This window comes from Monopterus albus, unplaced genomic scaffold, assembly GCF_001952655.1.
Source record: "Monopterus albus unplaced genomic scaffold, M_albus_1.0 scaffold92.1, whole genome shotgun sequence".
NCBI lineage: Eukaryota > Metazoa > Chordata > Actinopteri > Synbranchiformes > Synbranchidae > Monopterus > Monopterus albus.
Window position 1 is genome coordinate 524,321 of NW_018127972.1, and position 20,527 is coordinate 544,847.

General features: G+C 41.5%; 2 protein-coding genes across 3 annotated transcripts; both read right to left on the bottom strand.

Annotated features, from left to right (window-relative positions):
* Positions 1–445: 445 nt before the first annotated feature.
* Positions 446–15,481, bottom strand: LOC109964690 (nuclear factor erythroid 2-related factor 1-like). Of its 2 annotated transcripts, XM_020608174.1 has the most exons (9): positions 15,409–15,481; positions 12,648–13,412; positions 11,483–11,674; positions 3,557–3,625; positions 3,313–3,459; positions 3,033–3,201; positions 2,109–2,388; positions 1,744–2,012; positions 446–1,591 (listed from the first exon to the last, which is right to left on the bottom strand). In XM_020608174.1, exons 2-9 carry the CDS (start codon positions 12,927–12,929, stop codon positions 624–626), a joined length of 2,376 nt encoding a protein of 791 aa, XP_020463830.1. In that variant the 5' UTR covers positions 12,930–13,412; positions 15,409–15,481; the 3' UTR covers positions 446–623. The 2 variants fall into 2 exon arrangements, with proteins under 2 accessions (XP_020463830.1, XP_020463829.1); XM_020608173.1 differs by having other exon boundaries at positions 1,744–2,388.
* A 762-nt stretch (positions 15,482–16,243) lies between these two features.
* Positions 16,244–19,844, bottom strand: praf2 (PRA1 domain family, member 2). The gene is made up of 3 exons (XM_020608162.1): positions 19,552–19,844; positions 18,181–18,398; positions 16,244–17,390 (listed from the first exon to the last, which is right to left on the bottom strand). Exons 1-3 carry the CDS (start codon positions 19,728–19,730, stop codon positions 17,251–17,253), a joined length of 537 nt encoding a protein of 178 aa, XP_020463818.1. The 5' UTR covers positions 19,731–19,844; the 3' UTR covers positions 16,244–17,250.
* Between the last annotated feature and the right edge of the window lie 683 nt (positions 19,845–20,527).

The following is a 20,527-nucleotide window of genomic DNA, read 5'->3' on the forward strand; positions in this document are numbered from 1 at the left end:
ATACCAGAACATAGAGGGGAGGGGTACTTTATGAAATCAACAGTCCCATAGCCATGCCTGCTTCCTGCCATGAGTGGCCAGGTATGCACAGGTGTGAAAATGAGCAGAGTTCCAAAGGCCCAATTCACCAAATACTTTATATTTGTACTTCCATCACAACTGTCCTTCCTGTGTTCCAGCAACTTTTCTAAAAGCGATTCTAGTGTCTGTGACAGTTTGGCTGAATAAGTAGACAATCCAGCCTGGCATCAGTCTGCTGACTTTTTGAATATTTTCAGTATGCTGGGGCAGCTGATGTAAGAGAAAGTAGTACTGGCCCTGGGTTATCCATTGTCTGTTCTTTTAATTCCACCAAGTACTAGTAGCCCAAATTTACCTCAGTGTTACTTAATAACAAGAATTGGATTCAAGTCTTTTTCCAGTGTAAGTTTTTTTTTTTTTTTTAATAATTAAGGTTATTTTATCAGTCATTATGATAATTAACACCCTCTTTCCAGTAACTCCTTTTTGTTCTGTCTTGATTTTCTCTGTACATTTACCACACTCCTTTTAAGGAATTCCTTTATTCTCCCTACATTTGTCCCAAACTACTGTGATGAGACTGTCCAACTCTTCACTTTTTCTTATCTCTGTTTCTTGCTGTTTTGTGCTCCAGGCAGCAATGCCCCTTGTTGGCGTAAAGATACTGTGACGCTACCATCAGGCCCAAAATTAAGCAGGTACTCTGTAGTGTCCAGAGGCCTTCCATTCTTATCCCTTAGCCTGGAAAAGACTTCCTGGTACAAGCTGGCCAGGCGGCGTTTCATTTCCTGCAGGTTCCTCAGCTTTTCCTGTTTCTCTCTCAACAGCCGTGAATGCTGGCGCCTCAATTTGGACACATCTTCCTCCAGTCCCACCAGCACATCTATTTTCCTCTTTCTGCAGTTCTGGGCAGCTATCTTGTTCTTACCACGGCGTCGTATGTCCCTGACGAGGGTGAGCTGATCCTCATCAAGTTGGCAATTGATCAGTAGGTCATTAAAGTCCTCCACTGGCAGATTAACAATCAGCTCATTGGAGAAAGGAATCTTTAGGGCTCGTGCACGCTGTTCATCTTGGCTCCACATTTCGGTCTCAGACATGCGTCTGGCATTGTGGTATGGCCTTGCATTGTCTCGTAGGGAGGATTTTGCATGTTTGGTGGGCATCTTGCCCAGGGATGGAGAGGAATAAGGGTGGTTGTATGTGTGATCATGGTCAATATGCTCCAGCCGAGGAAAGCCTTTAACCAGCCTGTGATTGTTATAGTTGGCAGGGAATAGTTTAACATCTTCAGGATACCCTCCACCTACTGCTCCCACCTCCACCTCCTCTTCCTCCTGCTTTATGGTCACCTCCACTTCCATTTCTGAACCAAATAACCCTTCCTCAGTAGCATCATCCACATCTCTGGAGAAGGGCCTTCCCACAGTTGATGCACAAGATGACAAGGAGTCTGATGAAGAGGAGGAGGAAGCAGAATAAGAGGAGGCCTCAGAAGTGCTTGGAGAAGCAGGGCTGTGGCTGAAGTCCAGAGAAAGGCCAGAGTCTGAGTCTGCCTCATCCTCAAGGCCTATGAGTTGAGAACAAAGGTAGATCAAGGTAAGGTCCACAGTTTTACACTTGAATTTAACATTACTATGTTCTTGAAAGAAAAGTACATAATTGTATATTTATTAAAGTACTAACCACCAAAAAAGGTTTATTGTCTACTTGTTTAATTACCTTGCTGATGTCTTCTTGGCTGACTCTGATCTTCTGTGACTGCCATGCTAGATACTGAATGGTTGCCATTCTTCTCTTGTGCTATTTCATGGTCAGGGTAGCCCTCTGCATCCAGCCTGGCTGCCATCTCAGTACTGAACCCTTCCTCCAGAACCAGGTCCAACAATTTAATATCATCCAAGATGGCTTCATCATCTATGAGATCACTAAGTGGGCTGTGGAGACCATCTACATCCTCAATATTCTCCTCGTTGTCAACAAGAAAGACACTGGAACGAGATGTGAGAAGGTCTTGGGTCACATCATTCTCATCCAGAGATGTGGCATAACTAGAAAGTGTCAAGTAATGCCTGTTAACATCAAACCTGGTGAGATTTGCAGGGTAAGGACGGCCTTCCATGTTATCTACAAGAGCTTCATCTGGCAGGTTATTGTTGAAGGAATTCAAATTATCTCCCGCATTTAGTCTCCTGAAGAAATCTTCTGACAAGAGATTCATGTGATCTGGATGACTGTGCAAGGTATTTACATTGGAGTTTTTCAAAGTGTCCCTTGTGTCGAAGGCTGAAATGTGGTCATCCAGCTCTGCGCTGGGGGTAAGGGGAAGAAGGGCTTGCTCTGGCTGTCCTAGAGACCCCAACAAACCTGAAGAAAAAGAGCATGTATTTTTTGCAAAATGTAAAGAATTGTAGGGCATGCAACAGTGCTTTTGGTATGATCATTCATGGAACATTAAGGAGATAAGAAAAACATTATTGTTTATTTTGAATACTTATGAGAATATATTAATCTTATTTGACCGTTTTAAAGGGTCTCATAAGTCATTAAAACACCTAGTGTTTTATATCAATAATTTAACTAAAAGGAGAGGGATCAAGATATTCAACATTTGCAATTATTTTTGAAGACCTTAGCCGAAAATATTTTCAACTCAAGGTCTAACTTTCTTCTTTCTGAAGCGTTCAACCACATCTCATGGCTACCCGGTAGACAGAGTTCTCCCAGAGATGGTTTAGATGCTATCACATGGCCTTCGTATGAATTTTCAGTAACGTGACGACTAAAACATCTGCATGACAAATGAACAGCTATATCTTTTGAGGAAGGCATATAAGATGTGGTGGAAAGCTTCAGAAACAACAAGTTAGTAGGATCTTCTGTTGAAAATATCTTTATCAATCAATCAACTATCACCAAGGTTTGAAATCAACCTTGGTGATAATGTTGTTGAAATTTATGGATACTAATCATGAATTCATTCAACAACATCAGCTTTTACACTGAATTACCATGCTGCAGGGGAGTCCCCATTAGATGGACCTCCTGACCAACCTCTCCTATACCGTTGTCAAGGTTATTGGCGTTTTGGTGCAGAGCTTCAGACCCAACCCCCAGAAAAGTTCCAGATGGTCTTGAATCCAACGTATGGTCAAAAGAAGTCATGTCAACATCTGTGTTCTGGACAGGAAGGATGCAAAATTGATCCAGATTTATTGTAGAACTTACTCATCCCATCTTATTTTTTCTTTTGCTAAATGTAATTTCATCTACTTTTATTCTACCAGTTACCTCAGGCTCCATGATGGAGAACAGGTCCTGCCAGTGCAGCTCCAGATTCAAGGAGAGGTTATCAGTGGAGATGATGGGGGATGGCAGGGCCTCCGCATCTAGGGGGTGCTCGTCTAGGTCTCCCTCTCTGCTGCCCACATCACTTAACTGATGAACATGAAAGCAGGTAAATGCTAAGTACTGTTCAGGCTCAAGGAAAAACAATAGAACGGAATGAGATATGAAGAGATTGCTGTGGCAGTACCTGTTGTTCCTCTGTGAAAGGCAGTGTTTCTTCCAGCAGCCTTAAACACTCTTCAAGGGAGAAAGAAGTCTGAAAATAGTGAGAGAGGAGATCAACAGAGGCAGGGGGGTAAAGAGAGCAAAAGAACACAGTCATTAGGAAACTCTAGGAAAGTCAGGGGATATCCACTGTCAAAGAGAGCAGAGACAGATCTGACAGTATTCTAATAATATAGTAATCCTTGGTTCTTGTATTTTAATTAGATAATGTTTTATGTGTGTGTGTGTGTGTAAGTAACAGAATAGATGTTAGAAAGATATTTTAACAGCAGAAAGTACTGAATCATAGTGGTAGTATGGGGCTTTGTGCTGAATTAATGGCATGCAAGAGGGAGGTCTGCAGGTAACTCAGGTTCAGGTTCATGGTAGTTAATTACTGGGTGAATGTCTCTATCTGAAAACTTCAAGCAGTGTTTGAAGTTCTAACTGATTTCAAAATAGCCACCTGAGAGGTTAAACTATGTTCCTAAATCCAGGGGTTAGCAAATTGTGGCTTTCCAACACCACATAATCCTAATCCAATGGTCTGGTTTAAAATGGTAGCCCGCTTTACCAATTCACTGATCATCATCCCTGGAATTATGCTGGTTGTCATTGGTCTCTTTCTTGCTCTGACAGAATACAAATGGTGTTTCCCTAGAGAAGTTATTGTAGTTTGATATTTTAACATTTGATAAAGAAAAAAACTGTTATTACAATCAGATTAAGACCAGGTGTGAATATTAGTGGTCAGTCTTTTGCTATGTTATGCAGGAACTGACACGCTTCCAGTCGTGTATTATTTGTCCCTTTACCAAGTTTCAGTCTGGCCCACCACCAAGCAGCACCATGTGGAAAATGTAGATTCTAGGTGGCAGAATTCTTTTCCACTTAAGAGCCGTCCTAAAAACAAGGGTCAGAGCTACAACTTGTGTGTCCCATATCTGATATCTTTAAATGCCACTGTGAAATGTGAAGTAGGTACAGTACTCGGAAGGTGTATTTTTTAATAGTTTTTGGACAAAAATGGAGGTCTCCCACACAGTGCACTAAGCTAAAACAGGGTCTGCATTCAAAGACATTATGGTGAGCACAATGTCACTGCTGGTTTTAGACTCTCGGACAGTTGGTGTGAAATGATAAATAGTCCCAGTCAGAGGTCAGGTCTGAAATTTTCCTGTTTTCTTTCTGCACTACTGCTGAACAAGGAAGCTCCTAACGTATTTGTGTATATTTGTTCATATGTATGCCTCTGCCTTGTATGTGAGTGTATGGTTTATGCAGTAAACAGGAGGGATTGCAAAACTGCATGGTATAAGTGCGTGTCAGGACAGGCCAGCGATCACGTTTCAAAACAAGCCAGTCAGTCACAAGGTCGGGAGAAAGCTAATATAGTGGTTTGTGTTTGTGTGTACACGTGCCATTTGATACACAGGGGAAATACAGAAGAACTTCTATTCACTTTCAGTTTGAAGAAGACAGGGCAGCAGAATGGGGTGCACTTAGATCTCTATGTACTATATCAGGTTTTTAATGTCCTCTGTGTGTGGCTAGTGTACACATGTCCATCCTGCAGTAGAATGACTCTGAGCTTCAGCTGTAGCTCCCAATAAAACAGACTCAAATTTGAAGAAACTAATTAAAACACAAAATTACCTAACTAAAATATGTATTTGAATATGTCGCACTATCTGCCTTATTGATGCCTGTTCAAGATATGTCAAGTTGATGCTGTCATTCTAAACTGAAGGGAAGTTGGGTAACACTGTGTACATACACACACACACCCTTGTTTTCGCCACTTACTGGGTCCCTATATAGACTTACATTCATTTTCATGAGACTTACCCTAATTGTAACCAAAGTCACTACTTGCCTAACCTAAACCCTTACCCTAACACTTAACCAAAGCTAACATTTATTTTTTCCCCCCCCCCACCCCAAACACACACAGTTTAAAGAAACAGCCAGTTGCTTTTCTTGACACTGGAAACCTTGACACACTGCTGCACATGACTGTTACACAGTGTGTGTACTTGTATGGCCAGCAGTGTGAGGACCAGTTTAATTTTTAAACCATGGGCATGAGGACATTTTGGGAAAGTGAGAACATTTTGGCTGGCCCTCACTTTCCCAGACCCTTTCAATGGGCTGTTTAAGGGTCAAGACTTGGTTTTAGAGTTAAGGTTAGAATTAGGTTTAGGTTAGGCTAGGTGTTAGGTGAAGGGTTGTTGTTAGGCACTTAGTTGTGAAGGCAAAGATTAGGTTAGGAGCTAGGTAATGCATTATGTCAATGAATGTTCTCACAAAGACACAGTATCTGTACAAACATGCTTGTATGTGTCCAACACATGCAGACCAATACCTGGGCTATTTATAAATGGTACAGTGTGACAGCACCGGTGTTGTGTCTCAGTGTGTGTGTGTGTCTTTTGGTTCTGTTATGTCACAATTTAGCATGTGATCCTACATGAAGTGATGTTTATACCTTTCTAGTGATTATGAATCATGACATCAATGTTGATTAAATCTAAAATGTAATGTAAATGATACCACTGTGTGTTTTTTTATTTTGCACCCTTCTTTGCATAGTCCTAGAGAAACATTTGCATCTACTATCATAATTCCTGCCCAACCCCTTTACATCCAGCTTCAGTATGTAAAGTATTTGCTTATCTCTATGAACTGTAAATGTCAGCGCCCAAAGTGGCTCCTTTAACTATTTTAGACATCCCTCCATGCATGATGAGTTCCAGAAATTGTTTTCATTTTCAGTCAGGTAATGTAGGTGTGTCTTATGGGACAAAACTTGCTCACAAAAATCAGTGGTGTTCCCCCATGTCAAAGGCGCAGAGATCATGAGCAGATTTCACATATCCATATTTTCAAATTCTTTGGGCTCTATAGTGGCAGCCTTTTAATGTGTATTGATTGTAAAACACAAAGTTAACACTAATGGACCACTGCTACACAGCAATAAAACACGCCTAAACTGCACAGACTGAAGTGTATTTGAGGCTGTGTCTACAGACCAGGATCAACTCAATGACACTGTGACATCATACATCAGCATTTGTGAGGACATGTGTGTGCCCACCAAAACCTTCTGCAAATACAACAACAACAACAAGCCCTGGTTCACAGCTAAGCTCAGGCAGCTTCACAGTGCCAGAGAGGGGATAGGAACCGGCACATGCAGGCCAGAAAGACGGAAAAAAGAGGTCTGGAAAGCAATGAGGAGTTATTCCGACAAACTGGAGAAACAGACCTCAACCAACGACCTTGCCAGTGTATTGTTAGGTATTTTTGCCTGTGTGCATGTTGGAGGTGGAAGATACCTGAGCGTGTAATGTTAATTTTTACCTGTGTTCATGGAATAAATCAGCACTGTTTTGTAGTTACTTGGACTGCCTCATCTCTTAGAGTTAGCATGGCTAAAAAGAACCGGAAGACTTCAGTATGAAGAAACCTACAGAAAATTATTGGTTACAGGAAACATCCCCCCTTGCTGTGGACAGACAAGTTGAATGAGAGTAGAACTCCATACCCCTCCCCCACCTCATCTTAGACCCATAACTGACAGTTGCTCCCTCCCATCCCCCCAGCGACAATCTGTGAAGAGGCTGTATGAAGCCTCTTTAAAAAACAAAAGACAGCATCACCCCCTCCTGCCTGAAAGCCTGTGGTGTACATCCGGCTCCCATCTTCACACAGATATTCAGTAGATCAGTAGAACATTACAAAGTCCCCTCTTGCTTCAAATGCTCCAGCATTATCCCAGTCCCCAAGAAACCCACCATCAACAGACTGAATGACTACACACCTGTCATCCTGACGTCTGTGGTCATGAAGTGCTTAGAAAGATTGGTGTTGGCCCACATGAAGGACATCATAGACCCCCTGTAGTTTGCCTACCAGACAAATGATGATGATGACAGATGATGCAGTCATCCTGCACCACCTAAATGCCCGAGGAACCTATGCACGGGGCCACTTTGTGGACTTCAGCTTAGCATTCAGCACCATCAGCCTGCACATCCTCCACTCTAAACTGACCCAACTCATTGTGCCTGCCCCCCACCTGTCAGTGGAACACCAGCTTTCTGATAGACAGGAAGCAGCAGGTGAGGCTGGGGAAAACCACATCCAGCACCCGGACTGTCAGCACAGGTGCCCCCCAGGGATGTGTGCTTTTCCCATTGATCTTCTCCCTCTACACTAATGACTGTACCTCAAGGGACCCCTCTTTAAGACTCCTCCAGTTGACACGATGATTGGTCTCATCTGTGATGGCAATGAGTCAGTGTACAGACAGAAAGTTGAAAAGCTGGCCCTGTGGGGTGGTCGTAACTGAACACACTCAAAACAGTGGCGATGACAACGGACTTCAGGAGCCCCCCACCCTACTCCCCCTCACCATACTCAGCAGCACTGTATCAGCAGTGGAGTCCTTTGAGTTCCTGGGCTTCACTGTCTCCCAGGGCATGAAGTGGACGTCCAACATCAGCACCATCATCAAGAAGGCACAGCAGAGGATGTACTTCCTGCACCAGCTCAGGAAGTTTAACTTGCCCCAGGAGCTGATGATACACCTCTACAGAGGAACCATCAAGTCTGTTCTCTGCTCTTCCATCACTATCTGGTTTGATTCAGCAACCCATCAGGACAGGAACAGACTCCAGTGGACAGTCAGGACAGCAGAAGGAATCATCGGATCAAGCCTGCCCTCCATGGAGGACCTGTACACCTCACGGGCCATAAGGAGGGCAGAGAAGATTTCTGCAGACTCCTCACATCTCAGACATAAACTGTTTGATCCTCTGCCCTCTGGGTGGTGATAGAGAACACTATAGGCCAAAACAACCAGACACAAGGACAGTTTCTTCCTCTGCACCATCACTCTGATTAACAAATACCTATGACTGAGGCAATAAGACTCAGCAACTACCGCAGTGCAATAATTGTAAATAGTACCATGCCATGCACCAGTCTGATAACTCAAAATGAATATGCATATACAGGATGTATATAATGTTCATGAATAGTGCCTCTCCTCCTCCTCCCACACTTCCCCTACCTTTGACTGCACTATTACATTGTCTGTTGCCTAAACTACACTGACAGCCCCTGTGCAGGAGATGAATTCCTTGTATGCTCAACATACTTGGCGATTAAAGCCGATTCTGATTTCTTCAGACATTTTTCACTCCGAATTTTTGCTACTGAAAGCAGCTGCCTGCTGCCCCAGAAGTCATGCTGAGAATACTGAGATTCAACCAAAGCTTTTTTTTTGCATAAAACAAAAACAAAGTGCTGAAAGGTGCTACAACACTGGACAGAGGGAAACTACACAGCTGGGTGATTATTTTTTGCGACTCATCACTATGAATGACAGTCAAAATAGTGATCAGTGTGAGCTTTGCAGAGACAGGCTGCAATAGCTACATTTGGATGGTAAGAAAATAATCCTTTTTTTCCTCTGATGTTCGGATCTTATTCTTTGCTGTTCACATTAGGTTTGACAAATGAGGTTGGTGCGGACAACCAGCAGTAACCAAACTGCTGAACTAGAAGCACAGTGCTATGTCTGTGTTTATTCAACAGGTGTAGTCTCTCCAGCAGGGCATTTCAACTGTACTGACTATTGCTCTCTTTTCCTGGTGAGGTCATCAGTGCTGTGGTGAAGTTTCCTAGTGACTCATCTAACTGTGAGTCATTAGCTCACATGACATTACATTACAGTCTGTTTTGGTGACAGACAAAAACAAAAACAGCAGTCCTGTCCCCACATCTGATTCTTACATTTTACATGTTAATAAACAGTAGAATCTTCAGTTGATCTTTATACAATTACTTCTGTGGCATTTTTTGTAGGTCAGTAGTCTACAAACAGGCTTTCTAATTCGTTACACACTCCATGCCGTTCGGCTGTGGACACCAAATCATGTCGACTCCTAGAAACAACTATTTTAGTGCCATGATGTCACCTAATGACACTGGAGGGCCCCTTTGTTAAAAATCAGTATGGTGGCACTGTCACTGTGAACATGTGGAAATTAGCATTTAGCTCATATGACAATCTTGTTCATTTACAGTCCAGATCAAAAGTATTTGGACAGTTACACACTTTTTGTTCTTCAGGTTCTGTTTCAGAAATTTCAATTTGAAATTAAATATTTGATATTAGATTAAAAAGTCTCAGCTTCGGTTTACATCATTATAGAAAGATACCCTATTTGCAATTATTGGTTCAAGAAATGACACCTTATCTTTAATTAATGTACTGTGATTGTACCATAACACATTTTGGATTGAATCACGTGTTTGTGGTTGATTGTATTGGTGCCGATAGCTTAATATGATCTGTTCTAAAAACCCTGATAGGCAAGTAAAAAACTTTCTCTCTGTCATAACAAACTGAGAGGCAGTTACCTGAAGGGAAGGACAAAGTTTTAATATGGAAAAAGGATGAACAGACATCAATAATTTTGCTGAGAAATAGGGCAGATTGAAAATAAATGTCTGTATAGCAGATGCTTTTAGTGCAAAGGTGAGTGCTTACAGTAAGATTAAATAATTTGCGATCCCTTGCTTGAAATCAGTGTATAGACATACCCTTTTCATTTTGTCAGGCTTGCAATCCCATATACAACGGAATATTCTTTGATCATATTTTTTTAAATATTTCTTTTCCTGAGGAGGGAAATGACATAACATATAGATAAACATTCCCAATTTATAGAAACTAATTTGACCCGCCTACTGAGAGCATTGATTCAAAAATTCGACTCAGCACTGCTGTAACTCAGCGCTAAGAGTTGTAGTGTTAGTCATTTCAGTCTTGGCAAAACATATATATATATACAGTGCCTTGCGAAAGTATTCGGCCCCCTTGAACTTTGCGACCTTTTGCCACATTTCAGGCTTCAAACATAAAGATATAAAACTGTAATTTTTTGTGAAGAATCAACAACAAGTGGGACACAATCATGAAGTGGAACGAAATTTATTGGATATTTCAAACGTTTTTAACAAATAAAAAACTGAAAAATTGGGCGTGCAAAATTATTCAGCCCCCTTAAGTTAATACTTTGTAGCGCCACCTTTTGCTGCGATTACAGCTGTAAGTCACTTGGGGTATGTCTCTATCAGTTTTGCACATCAAGAGACTGAAATTTTTGCCCATTCCGCCTTGCAAAACAGCTCGAGCTCAGTGAGGTTGGATAGAGAGCGTTTGTGAACAGCAGTTTTCAGTTCTTTCCACAGATTCTCGATTGGATTCAGGTCTGGACTTTGACTTGGCCATTCTAACACCTGGATATGTTTATTTGTGAACCATTCCATTGTAGATTTGGCTTTATGTTTTGGATCATTGTCTTGTTGGAAGACAAATCTCCGTCCCAGTCTCAGGTCTGTTGCAGACTCCATCAGGTTTCCTTCCAGAATGGTCCTGTATTTGGCTCCATCCATCTTCCCATCAATTTTAACCATCTTCCCTGCCCCTGCTGAAGAAAAGCAGGCCCAAACCAGGATGCTGCCACCACCATGTTTGACAGTGGGGATGGTGTGTTCAAGGTGATGAGCTGTGTTGCTTTTACGCCAAACATAACATTTTGCATTGTTGCCAAAAAGTTCGATTTTGGTTTCATCTGACCAGAGCACCTTCTTCCACATGTTTGGTGCGTCTCCCAGGTGGCTTGTGGCAAACTTTAAACGACACTTTTTATGGATATCTTTAAGAAATGGCTTTCTTCTTGCCACTCTTCCATAAAGGCCAGATTTGTGCAGTATACGACTGATTGTTGTCCTATGGACAGAGTCTCCCACCTCAGCTGATGCTACATAAGAACATGGCAAAGCACAGACCCTTAGTACCCTAAACCAGACAATGTTGTTGAAGCAACTGTACCTCTTTATCATCTTCCTCCTCCTCTTCCTGCATGTTACCAAGTCTAGCTGTGGGCTCCACGGGCTGACCAGCTAGAGCTCTCTCTACCCCTGCAGGAGCTCTCTCCAGTGGGAAGGGCTGGTTTGGACATCCCATGGGGAGAGGATCTGGCTCCCTGTGGACCAACCATGTCTCCAGCTCTACTTGAGGAACCTGTGGAGACAGGTATGAAACACATTTTCTCCATATAAGCTACATGCCAGGGATATAGCCACAGCCTGTTAGCTTAGCTTAGCACAAAGACTAGCCTGGCTGCAGTTAGCCTGGCTCTGTCCATAGGTAACAAAATCCACCAACCTGTACCTCTAAAGCTCACAAACTGACATATTATAATATACAGTACATCAATTTAATTTGTTCAAAAATCCAAGTGTAACAATGATCAGCTGAAGTTTTATGGGATGTTTTTTTGTACACATTAAACAAACTACATATAACAAGTTAATTAATGAGCTTTACAACTGCTGGTAGTCAAATTTTGTTACTTTTGGAAAGAGTCAGGCTCGCTGTTTCCACTCTTTATGCTAAGCTAAACTAACCAGGTGGTGGGTGTAGTCTCATATTAAATGAACAGAAAAAATGCAATATCTAACTACTTCTTTCACCCTAAGATTCTCCAGCCATCCATTATCTATACTGCTTATTCCTGAATAGGGTCACCAGGGGGGCTGCAGCCGATCCCAGGTGACACTGGGTGAGAGGTGGGGTCCACCCTGGAGAGGTTACCAGTCTATCACAGGGCTGACATGCAGACAAACACACACACACACACACACACACACACACTCATTCCTACGAGCAATTTAGAGTTGCCAATCAATCATGTCTTTGGACTGTGGGAGGAAGCCGGAGTATCTGAAGAGAACCCACAGGGGTGGCATGAACACTCAGCACAGAAAGGCCCTGGGTCAGCCCGGGCTCCAACCTGAACCTTCTTGCTGTGAAGTAATGGCGCTAACCACCGCACCGCTGAAAGAGAGAACTTCTAAATTTGAGAGAATCCTGTCAAGAAACACCTATATATAGCAACAGTGAATCAGCTAAAACATTACCTCAGTTCCTTCTAATTCCATCTGAATGGTAGTGCAGAAATAAAGCTAGAGTAGTAGTTAGAGGTAAAGCCTACCTGTAGCCTGTCCAGAGAGTGGACCCAGCCTAGCAGCCTTCGTGTTGTAAAAAAACTGTCCAGGTCGACACTCTTGGGGTGCAGACCTTGGCCATCCTCCAGGCGGTTGCGGAGGTTGTGGAACTGTGTTTGGGTCAGTGCCGACATCGGACCCAGGATCATCTCATGCCAAGAAGGATGCAGATAGGACTCCAGTCCCACATCAACCCTCATTCCACAGAGACTCATCAGGATGGCCATCTGAATAAGACCCTCTGTGAAGTATTTCTTTAGGTACAGCATGGTCAGAAGATGGGCAAAGAATTCAGCAGGTGGAATCCTTTCACTGAAAAGGTCTAGGATTCGGTTTGGTCTCCACCACGAGTGTCTCTTCTGTTATAGTGTCCTTGGGGCAGGTGTAAAATCTCTAGAAAATCCCTACTCACTCTGGGCCTATTGCAGCAACAACACAAATCTCTCTCCTCAGTCGGGAAATTCTTTACCTTTATTTTTTATACTAAATTATAATGTAAAATTGCTCTGGTGGGAAGACTTAATAATGTAGCCCTGAACAAGGCACTATACATTTCCACCCAGCTGCTTTGTTAGAGTCACTTGACCAAGAGTGTCCAGGAATAGAAGGTGCTGGTTTATGAAGAAGCTCTTCTGTTATTAGACCCGAATGACAATGAAACCTTCAAAAATTCATTGTGAAATTATTCCATTCTCACAGGCTCGACCAAATCACATTGATCTTCATGGAGTCTTCACAAATGGTTATTTTTTCTGTCAATGAAAACATTTGTTTACTGCAGTGCAAAGGAACACAAAGTCCAAATAATACACAAAATGTTATCACAAGTATAATTCAGGATGTTAACATGCTTTAAGATTTTGCATCTAATATAATTATGTATGTAGTATGCTTTATCCTTAATCTGTTAATTATTCACTCGGTTAATTCATTACTTGTGTGATCTATCAAATATAAGAGACATGTAAAAAATACCTTTGGGATTTCTTATTGCACGAGTCAAATATTAGGTTTTCTATCACAGAAAACAAAAAACACCAACAGATCTTCATGTTTGAGAACCTCATGCCAGAGAATTTTGATAAATTTCACTTGAAAATGTATATTCTAGATTACATGAAAAATTTAAAATGATTGCCAATCCATGTCTAATGTTGCCATTAACTGCTGTATATTAAAATGTAGTTACATATACTTATGATAACAATGACATGCGGTGTCAGACTAACCATTTCCAGTGTTTGTACTAAGCTTAGCTAACCAGGTTTTGTTGGTTGCATCATATTATACTTAAGAGTGATTTCTTTTCAAAGATTACAGTTGAAAAAGTAACTATGTAGTGGAGTATTTTTACACTTTGGTACTGCTACCTTTACTTAAGGATCTGAATCATTGCTCTAGTATTTTTATTACTCACTCTAGTAACACCTCAACTTCTGTTATTACTTCAACTGCTGCTACTACTACATGTATTACTGCTGTACTGTTGTCACTAATACTATTACCCTGCAGTTAATGCTAATATGATAACTTCAACAGCACTTGAGAGGTCTGACAGTGTGTGTGAGGAGATAACACACACAGATAGGGCAGAAGGGTAGAAACTTCGGCCTGCTTCTAGAGAGTGTTTGGCAACCACCTACCTGCCCCACACTGCTTGCCTTACTCACTGCAGCCACATGATGTAATTGTCAGTGTTTGTCTGGAAAAACCCTTTCCCTGTCTCCTCCCTCCTGCCAGTTGCCGGGTTTACTTTTCATTCTATGCTCTGTTTACAGAGGCTGCAGTGGAGGAGCTGAATGTTAAAGGATTTGGAAAATATTTCAGCACCACTTCAAGACCCAACAGTTCAGACTAGTATACAATCTAAAACACAGCCTAGTCGAGTATTATCTTGTCCTGTGTATTGCCAGTGTTGCTACATGGTAACACAGACAGACGGGTGTAACGTCAGGGTAGGTAGGTGTTCCCAGATGCCTGTGGCAACAAAGAACAGTCATTTATAACACAAGTGACTGGTTCGCTCAGTTCTTAAAGACTCGACTTTCCCAGTCAGTGGTGCTGTTATATGCTGTGTGTGCTTTTCCACACTGCCTGATGACAAAGGTGTAACCCATAGTATAATACTCTAATCTGCTGTTTTGTTGGTGTGAAACTCTTGTGCACACTTATCTAACACTCATGCCATACTGACTAGTAAATTAAAGGATGCTGTTGCATATGCATTTAGTATTCAGCCTTACTACACAGTTCTAGCCCCATAAGTCTTTTTTTCAAATGTTACATACCAAAGTGTAGGCTATTTAAAGTATCAAAAGTAAAAGTACGCATAATCCAGAAACTAGACCACATGAGAGGTGTACTCTTACCCAATATATTGGTTACACAATGTTTCAATCAGTCGCTGACAGAGAAACGAAAGCTGTGGTATGTTTATGACAGGGCAGCGGGAGAAAACGTACACAAGGTTTTGTTAAAGTACCTGTATCACGCACAGAGAACACTACACGTCTGACAGAAAAATACTGTAAACTCACGTGAAAACAAAGGTAGTAGAAAGATTACAGGAGTTATAGTGATTCCACCGACTATGTGAAACTATAAAATCACTACTCGGTTCCGTAAACACAACACGCTCACAGTGAGCGGTGTTAAATTTTAATTTCTGTTTAAGCCACGTCTGAATGTTGAAGCATAGACCTGTTATAAGAATATCCTGAGAAGACCACATGAATATTAATATCTTACCAGAGGCTGTTGCTGGGTGTTGCGTGTTCAGCTGTGTATCCCCTCACTATAACACCGGGGTTTTGTTTCTCTTCTGGGCTGGACTGAAGGGTGGGACCTTTTTAAAGCGGCACCGTCATGACGTAATAACTCCTCCTCCAAAAATAAAAAAAACATGGACTGGTACTGTGTATGCTTATGTGTGCGTGTCAGAGGGAGTATGTGCGTGAAAACTAAAATATTTGTGAGGCATTATTGTTGATGCGTGTCTCAGAGTGAAAGAGAGAATTTAAACTAACCTAAACACACGACCTGCTGCGAATAGGCTATTCTTTATATTATATTTCATTCTGTGGTGGAAGAAGTATTTAGATCCTAAAAGTTATAATATCACAATGTGCACAATACACCAATATAATTAAAAGTCCTGCATTCAAAATCCAAAAGTAAAGGAGGAGAAGCAGAAACAAAGGTTGAGGACTGATAAAGTCCCACATAAACCAAACTGAATGAGTGAAGTTAGGAATGGGGAACATCCCATACAAAATTGAATTAAGGATTAGTGTGAACACCAGGAAGCTGTAGGTCAAAGGTTAGGGTTAGGGTTAAACCTGAGCCTAAACCTGCCTAGGTTAACAACTTCTGGGTAATATCAATTGCTTCCCACTGAGGCTATCAGTTGAGAGAGACCTGGCTGCAGACAAGATGGCGGACTGCAACTAAGATTTGGGCACTCAGCTGGAAGTTGTCAACTTGAAATAAAAACTGTGTTATGGCTAGGCCTAACTTTTAAAAATGCCTTTTCTTAACTTAAATGTGTAGTTCCAGATAGATAGATACTTCATACAGACGGCAATACAGAAATCCTTTTTTATTCAGAAAGACAAAAATGTTGACAAAAACGATGATGGTGAATCAAAATTCAAACATTTTGCAGAATGGATTGATAGTCTTGACCTGTAAAATGACTTAAATGTGCATTGCCAGACAGAATTGTTTTCTTCTCATTTACATTCTAGTAATTCAGCAAAATGCTTATGAGTTTTACCAAAACACATTTCTTTCTGCTCAAGTGTTGCTGTGATGCAGGGTCAAGACAAAATACTAACACGGCAGCTGCTCTAGCAGTTTGAGAGACATGTAATGGAGGGGTCACAGGTTCGGGACCCATAACAGCCATGTTCCCTTCCTCCAGAGCTGCAATGGCACATACACAATATAATTCAGCCACTTATAGGGTCAAGTGTTTCTTTAGGGCACCGGTGCTAACCAAAGTCTTTCATAGTAAACAATATTATTCATGATCAACAACGCGTATATAAAAACAAAATCTCATCAGCATCTTAAATTCTGTGAGCATAAAGACCTGTTATAGTTGCAGAAACCTGTTTCACAAACTTGTATTAAAACATGAAACCATCCAAGCAATGCAAATTTTACAGAAGAAAACCCAGTTTCTTAAAAACGTGAGTCAGTTACATTAGGTTTGAATAAATCAATACATTGCACAGTCCTCACAACAGGCAGCTCATATGTAATAAAATAGCTCTCAATGCAGCAAATACCTCCACTGTGTTGAGTACAGTCAATTTTTGTAGTACAAAATTAGTTGCTATAACACTGTTGACATGAACACAGAAACCCTTCCTTCACTGTAATGTTTTCTGAATGTTCTGTAGCATCTAGGAGCAGCACAGGAGTGCCTTTTACATATCCTTCTTCAAAGAATAGGTATCAGATGTACAAAGCAGAGAGCCTGCCATATACTACACAGTATATTACATCAAGCGTGCTTAAAGTGCAAGGGTTCCCTCTGACTGGACCCAACCTCTCTAACGCACCTCCTCCTTTTCTTCTTCCTCTCTACGATCCAGCTTCCTGTTCTTGCCCCAGCGCCTCCAACAGGAGTCCCATGGGTGTCCTCTTTAAACCAATGATCTCCAGTTTATTCTCCAGCTTATTCTTCAGGCTGCGCAGTCTCACCGATGCATGGACCAAAACCACTGTGAAGGTGGGATACAGACAGCGGCATGAAGGGATAAAATGCTCACTAGTTAGCTAGCTAACAGTAAGATATACTGAGGTGACCCTGAGTACTGACAATACAAATCAGAAGAGGTAACTGCCACAAACAATAACTCAAATTACAATGTGCAAACTATAACACGGCTTTCACACTTTTTTATGATCAGTCTACTGTAAATGTCAGATACAACATTTCTAAAGCACAGGATTTAATTTTTTTAAACTCGTTATTCCTACTGAATCTGAATGATAAGAATAGAAAAACAGATGTAAAGTAACCGGTGATGTGCATATTTCAGAACCATGGAGGCACAGCGAGCAGCAAGGAGAGAGAGAGAGGCTGTTTTACTATGCGTGCCTTCCCCTTTGATCTGTAGCCTAAATGAAAAATTGCGATTCACATGCAGATTGTGTCTGAAGGAAGTTTGTTTTTCTTTGTTTTTAAGGCAACAGACATGATCAAGAGTGATTGTTTTGGTGATCTTTGCATTAAAGTGAAGTTTACTGTGACGCCTCGCTTTGATAGTGATGGAGAAAACTGCATGCATGCCAGTATCTTTATTAAAATTAATTAGTGCTGAATCACTCTTACGTGTGAATCATACATCAGTAATAATCATAGCCTAATTTTATGCATGGGGGACGACTAGGCTTATGTGTTAAGTGGACTGATGCTCCAATCTAGTGTTCTCAGGCAAACACCTTAATTTCATCTTTCTGCTGGAATATGCTGGTATTTGTGTATGTTTGTGTGTGTTCCTGTCTTACTCAGAATAGGAAAGGCTATCCCAAACAGGAACACAGCCACGCCTCCCAGCACCAATATGAAGAGGTAACTGGCCAAAAGAATGACCAACACACTGACCAATGGGTGGTTTCTACGGAAACGGCGAATGGGAGCTCGGTTCTCAGCAGCCCAGACAAAGCCCAGGAACAACAAGGTGACCACCACTGCCCCAACAAACAACTGGAGAGGCTGGAAATACCTGAGAGCAAAGGCACATACCTTACACATACAAGGCAAATACCTTACATGACAAACACTGGTGTGGCACGTGCTCATTTGTTGTTGTGAACACACTCTGTAGTTTATTTTGACTCAGTCCCAGATACACCATCCTGCTGCCACTTGTATACTCACAGAATACCCAAAGTGAATTACTCCACTGCTGAAACTAGTCCCCAGTAAATACACAATTTCCTCCTGTTTTAATCATATATCTTATCTACTGTGAGCAGCTGTTTTTGAAAATTACTGAGCCGTCTTAAAGATTTACATCAGTAGGACCCAATGACTTTAGAGCTGAATTTCTCTGAGAATGATTACTAGAGTCAGAGAGGTGCTAGGAAATGAAGTGCCATCTCCAGCTGAGCTCACAACAGTTGACAGTTACATATAAATACATAGTATTTTTTGTTATTTATCAATAAACCAGTCTATACTTGGAGTAGAGTTGTGTAAGATGTTCCTAAACAGGCCACAACGGTTACAGTAGAGTACAGCTGATTCTTTAGCACATTAAAACGTTTATTATCACATATGATAAAAGAAAAGCAAAGAAGGTGGAATCAGAGGACACTGTAAATGATGGCTTCAAAATCGTAGAAGGTTACTCTTGTTTGCAGCTCTAGGTTAGTGAATGGCTTAATGTGTATGACAAAGTGTGCAGGACACAATGAGAGAATATGTTGTGGGAGAATGGTGTTTTCTCCCTCCAACAGAGGAGCACTGAAGCTGCTCTGGAGGCACTTTACAATAAAGTCTACATGTTGTTCACTTACACATCTGTATATGATTTGGTAATGAGCACCTTATGGCACCACAACCTCAGATGTGGGTTTAAAGTCATGGCAGGAATTGAATCAGGCTATGCCAATTTTTGAAAGGGGTGGCATTCCCTTTAAAGTACTACAAGGCTCTCTCCTCTGTTAAACTGTGCAGGTAACAGGAGTTTGTGTCACGATGATGGAGGCAGCTCATTGTTACTGCTGTGGGAAATGCAACGCCACTGAAAGTAGCCTACTGCAGCAAAACAGACAGGAGAGGAAATTCACATCAGTTGACAGTGTTTACTACATGTCCAGTAGGTTCACTCTAGGAGCGGGGGCTGGGGGCCACGTCAGAATAATGAAACTTACCCCACCAGGAGCAGGAGGCCCAGCGCGGACAGGAAATAATTGCTCTGGTAGTACAGCAGGTTGTTAATGATGCGGTTGTTCCAGCGGTCCAGGTCGCGCACATCGGGCACGGCGAACCGGGCCGAGCTCAGGAGAAAATCATTCAGGCTCCGGATGGGTGGCGGTTTTACGTCTGCCATCTTTACTAAGGACTAGACGCCTAGTAAACTTAGTTTCCCAGAATGCAACGCGAAGAAAAGGGGAGGACGAGGACGCTCAGTTTCTGGCGAAGCTCGTGCCCGATAGTGAAGCGCCCGGTCCGTATTTTCTATATAGAATTAAAATTATTTCACAATAGGAATAATGCTAGCTCATATGGTCACGTTACCCTGACTTTTTTCGTCTTATTTTAGAGCTCTAATCACATTTTAGCCTTTAATAAACAGAAACTATAGCAGCTTAGTTGCAATATTTTAAAAAATGTTCTGTTCTTCTAATCAGGAGGGAAATGTCTCCTTACGTTTTAATTTCCTCTTGGTAACAAGAGATGTGCCCCGTTACCATGAGAAAATTACCTGAGCTTGTGCTAATGAGGTTACCTGATAAAATAACATTTTGCAGCCAAGACTGTTCTTGGCTTCTGAATAATCTTTGAAGCATCATATATTTTTTATTTATTATTTTCTTCTTTTATTGAAATACGCACTTACTCCAATATTTTATACATAAGGTTGAGCTGACTTGACTCCTCAGACTGTAAAAATCGTTATACTGTAATGCCTGTGTGACTCTGTAAAATATGAGAAAGTAGCTTAAGACCAGTTGATGTCATCAGGATTATATTATACTGGATTTAAGACCTTAAATGTTTTAACAGAAATCCTGTGTCACCAACTGTTCAGTTTGCACTAGCTTTAACCATAGGCTATAGCTATCTTGGCCTCTGCTGCTTTGATTTCAACCATTAAAAAAAAACATATCTTGTGAGTCCCTGAAA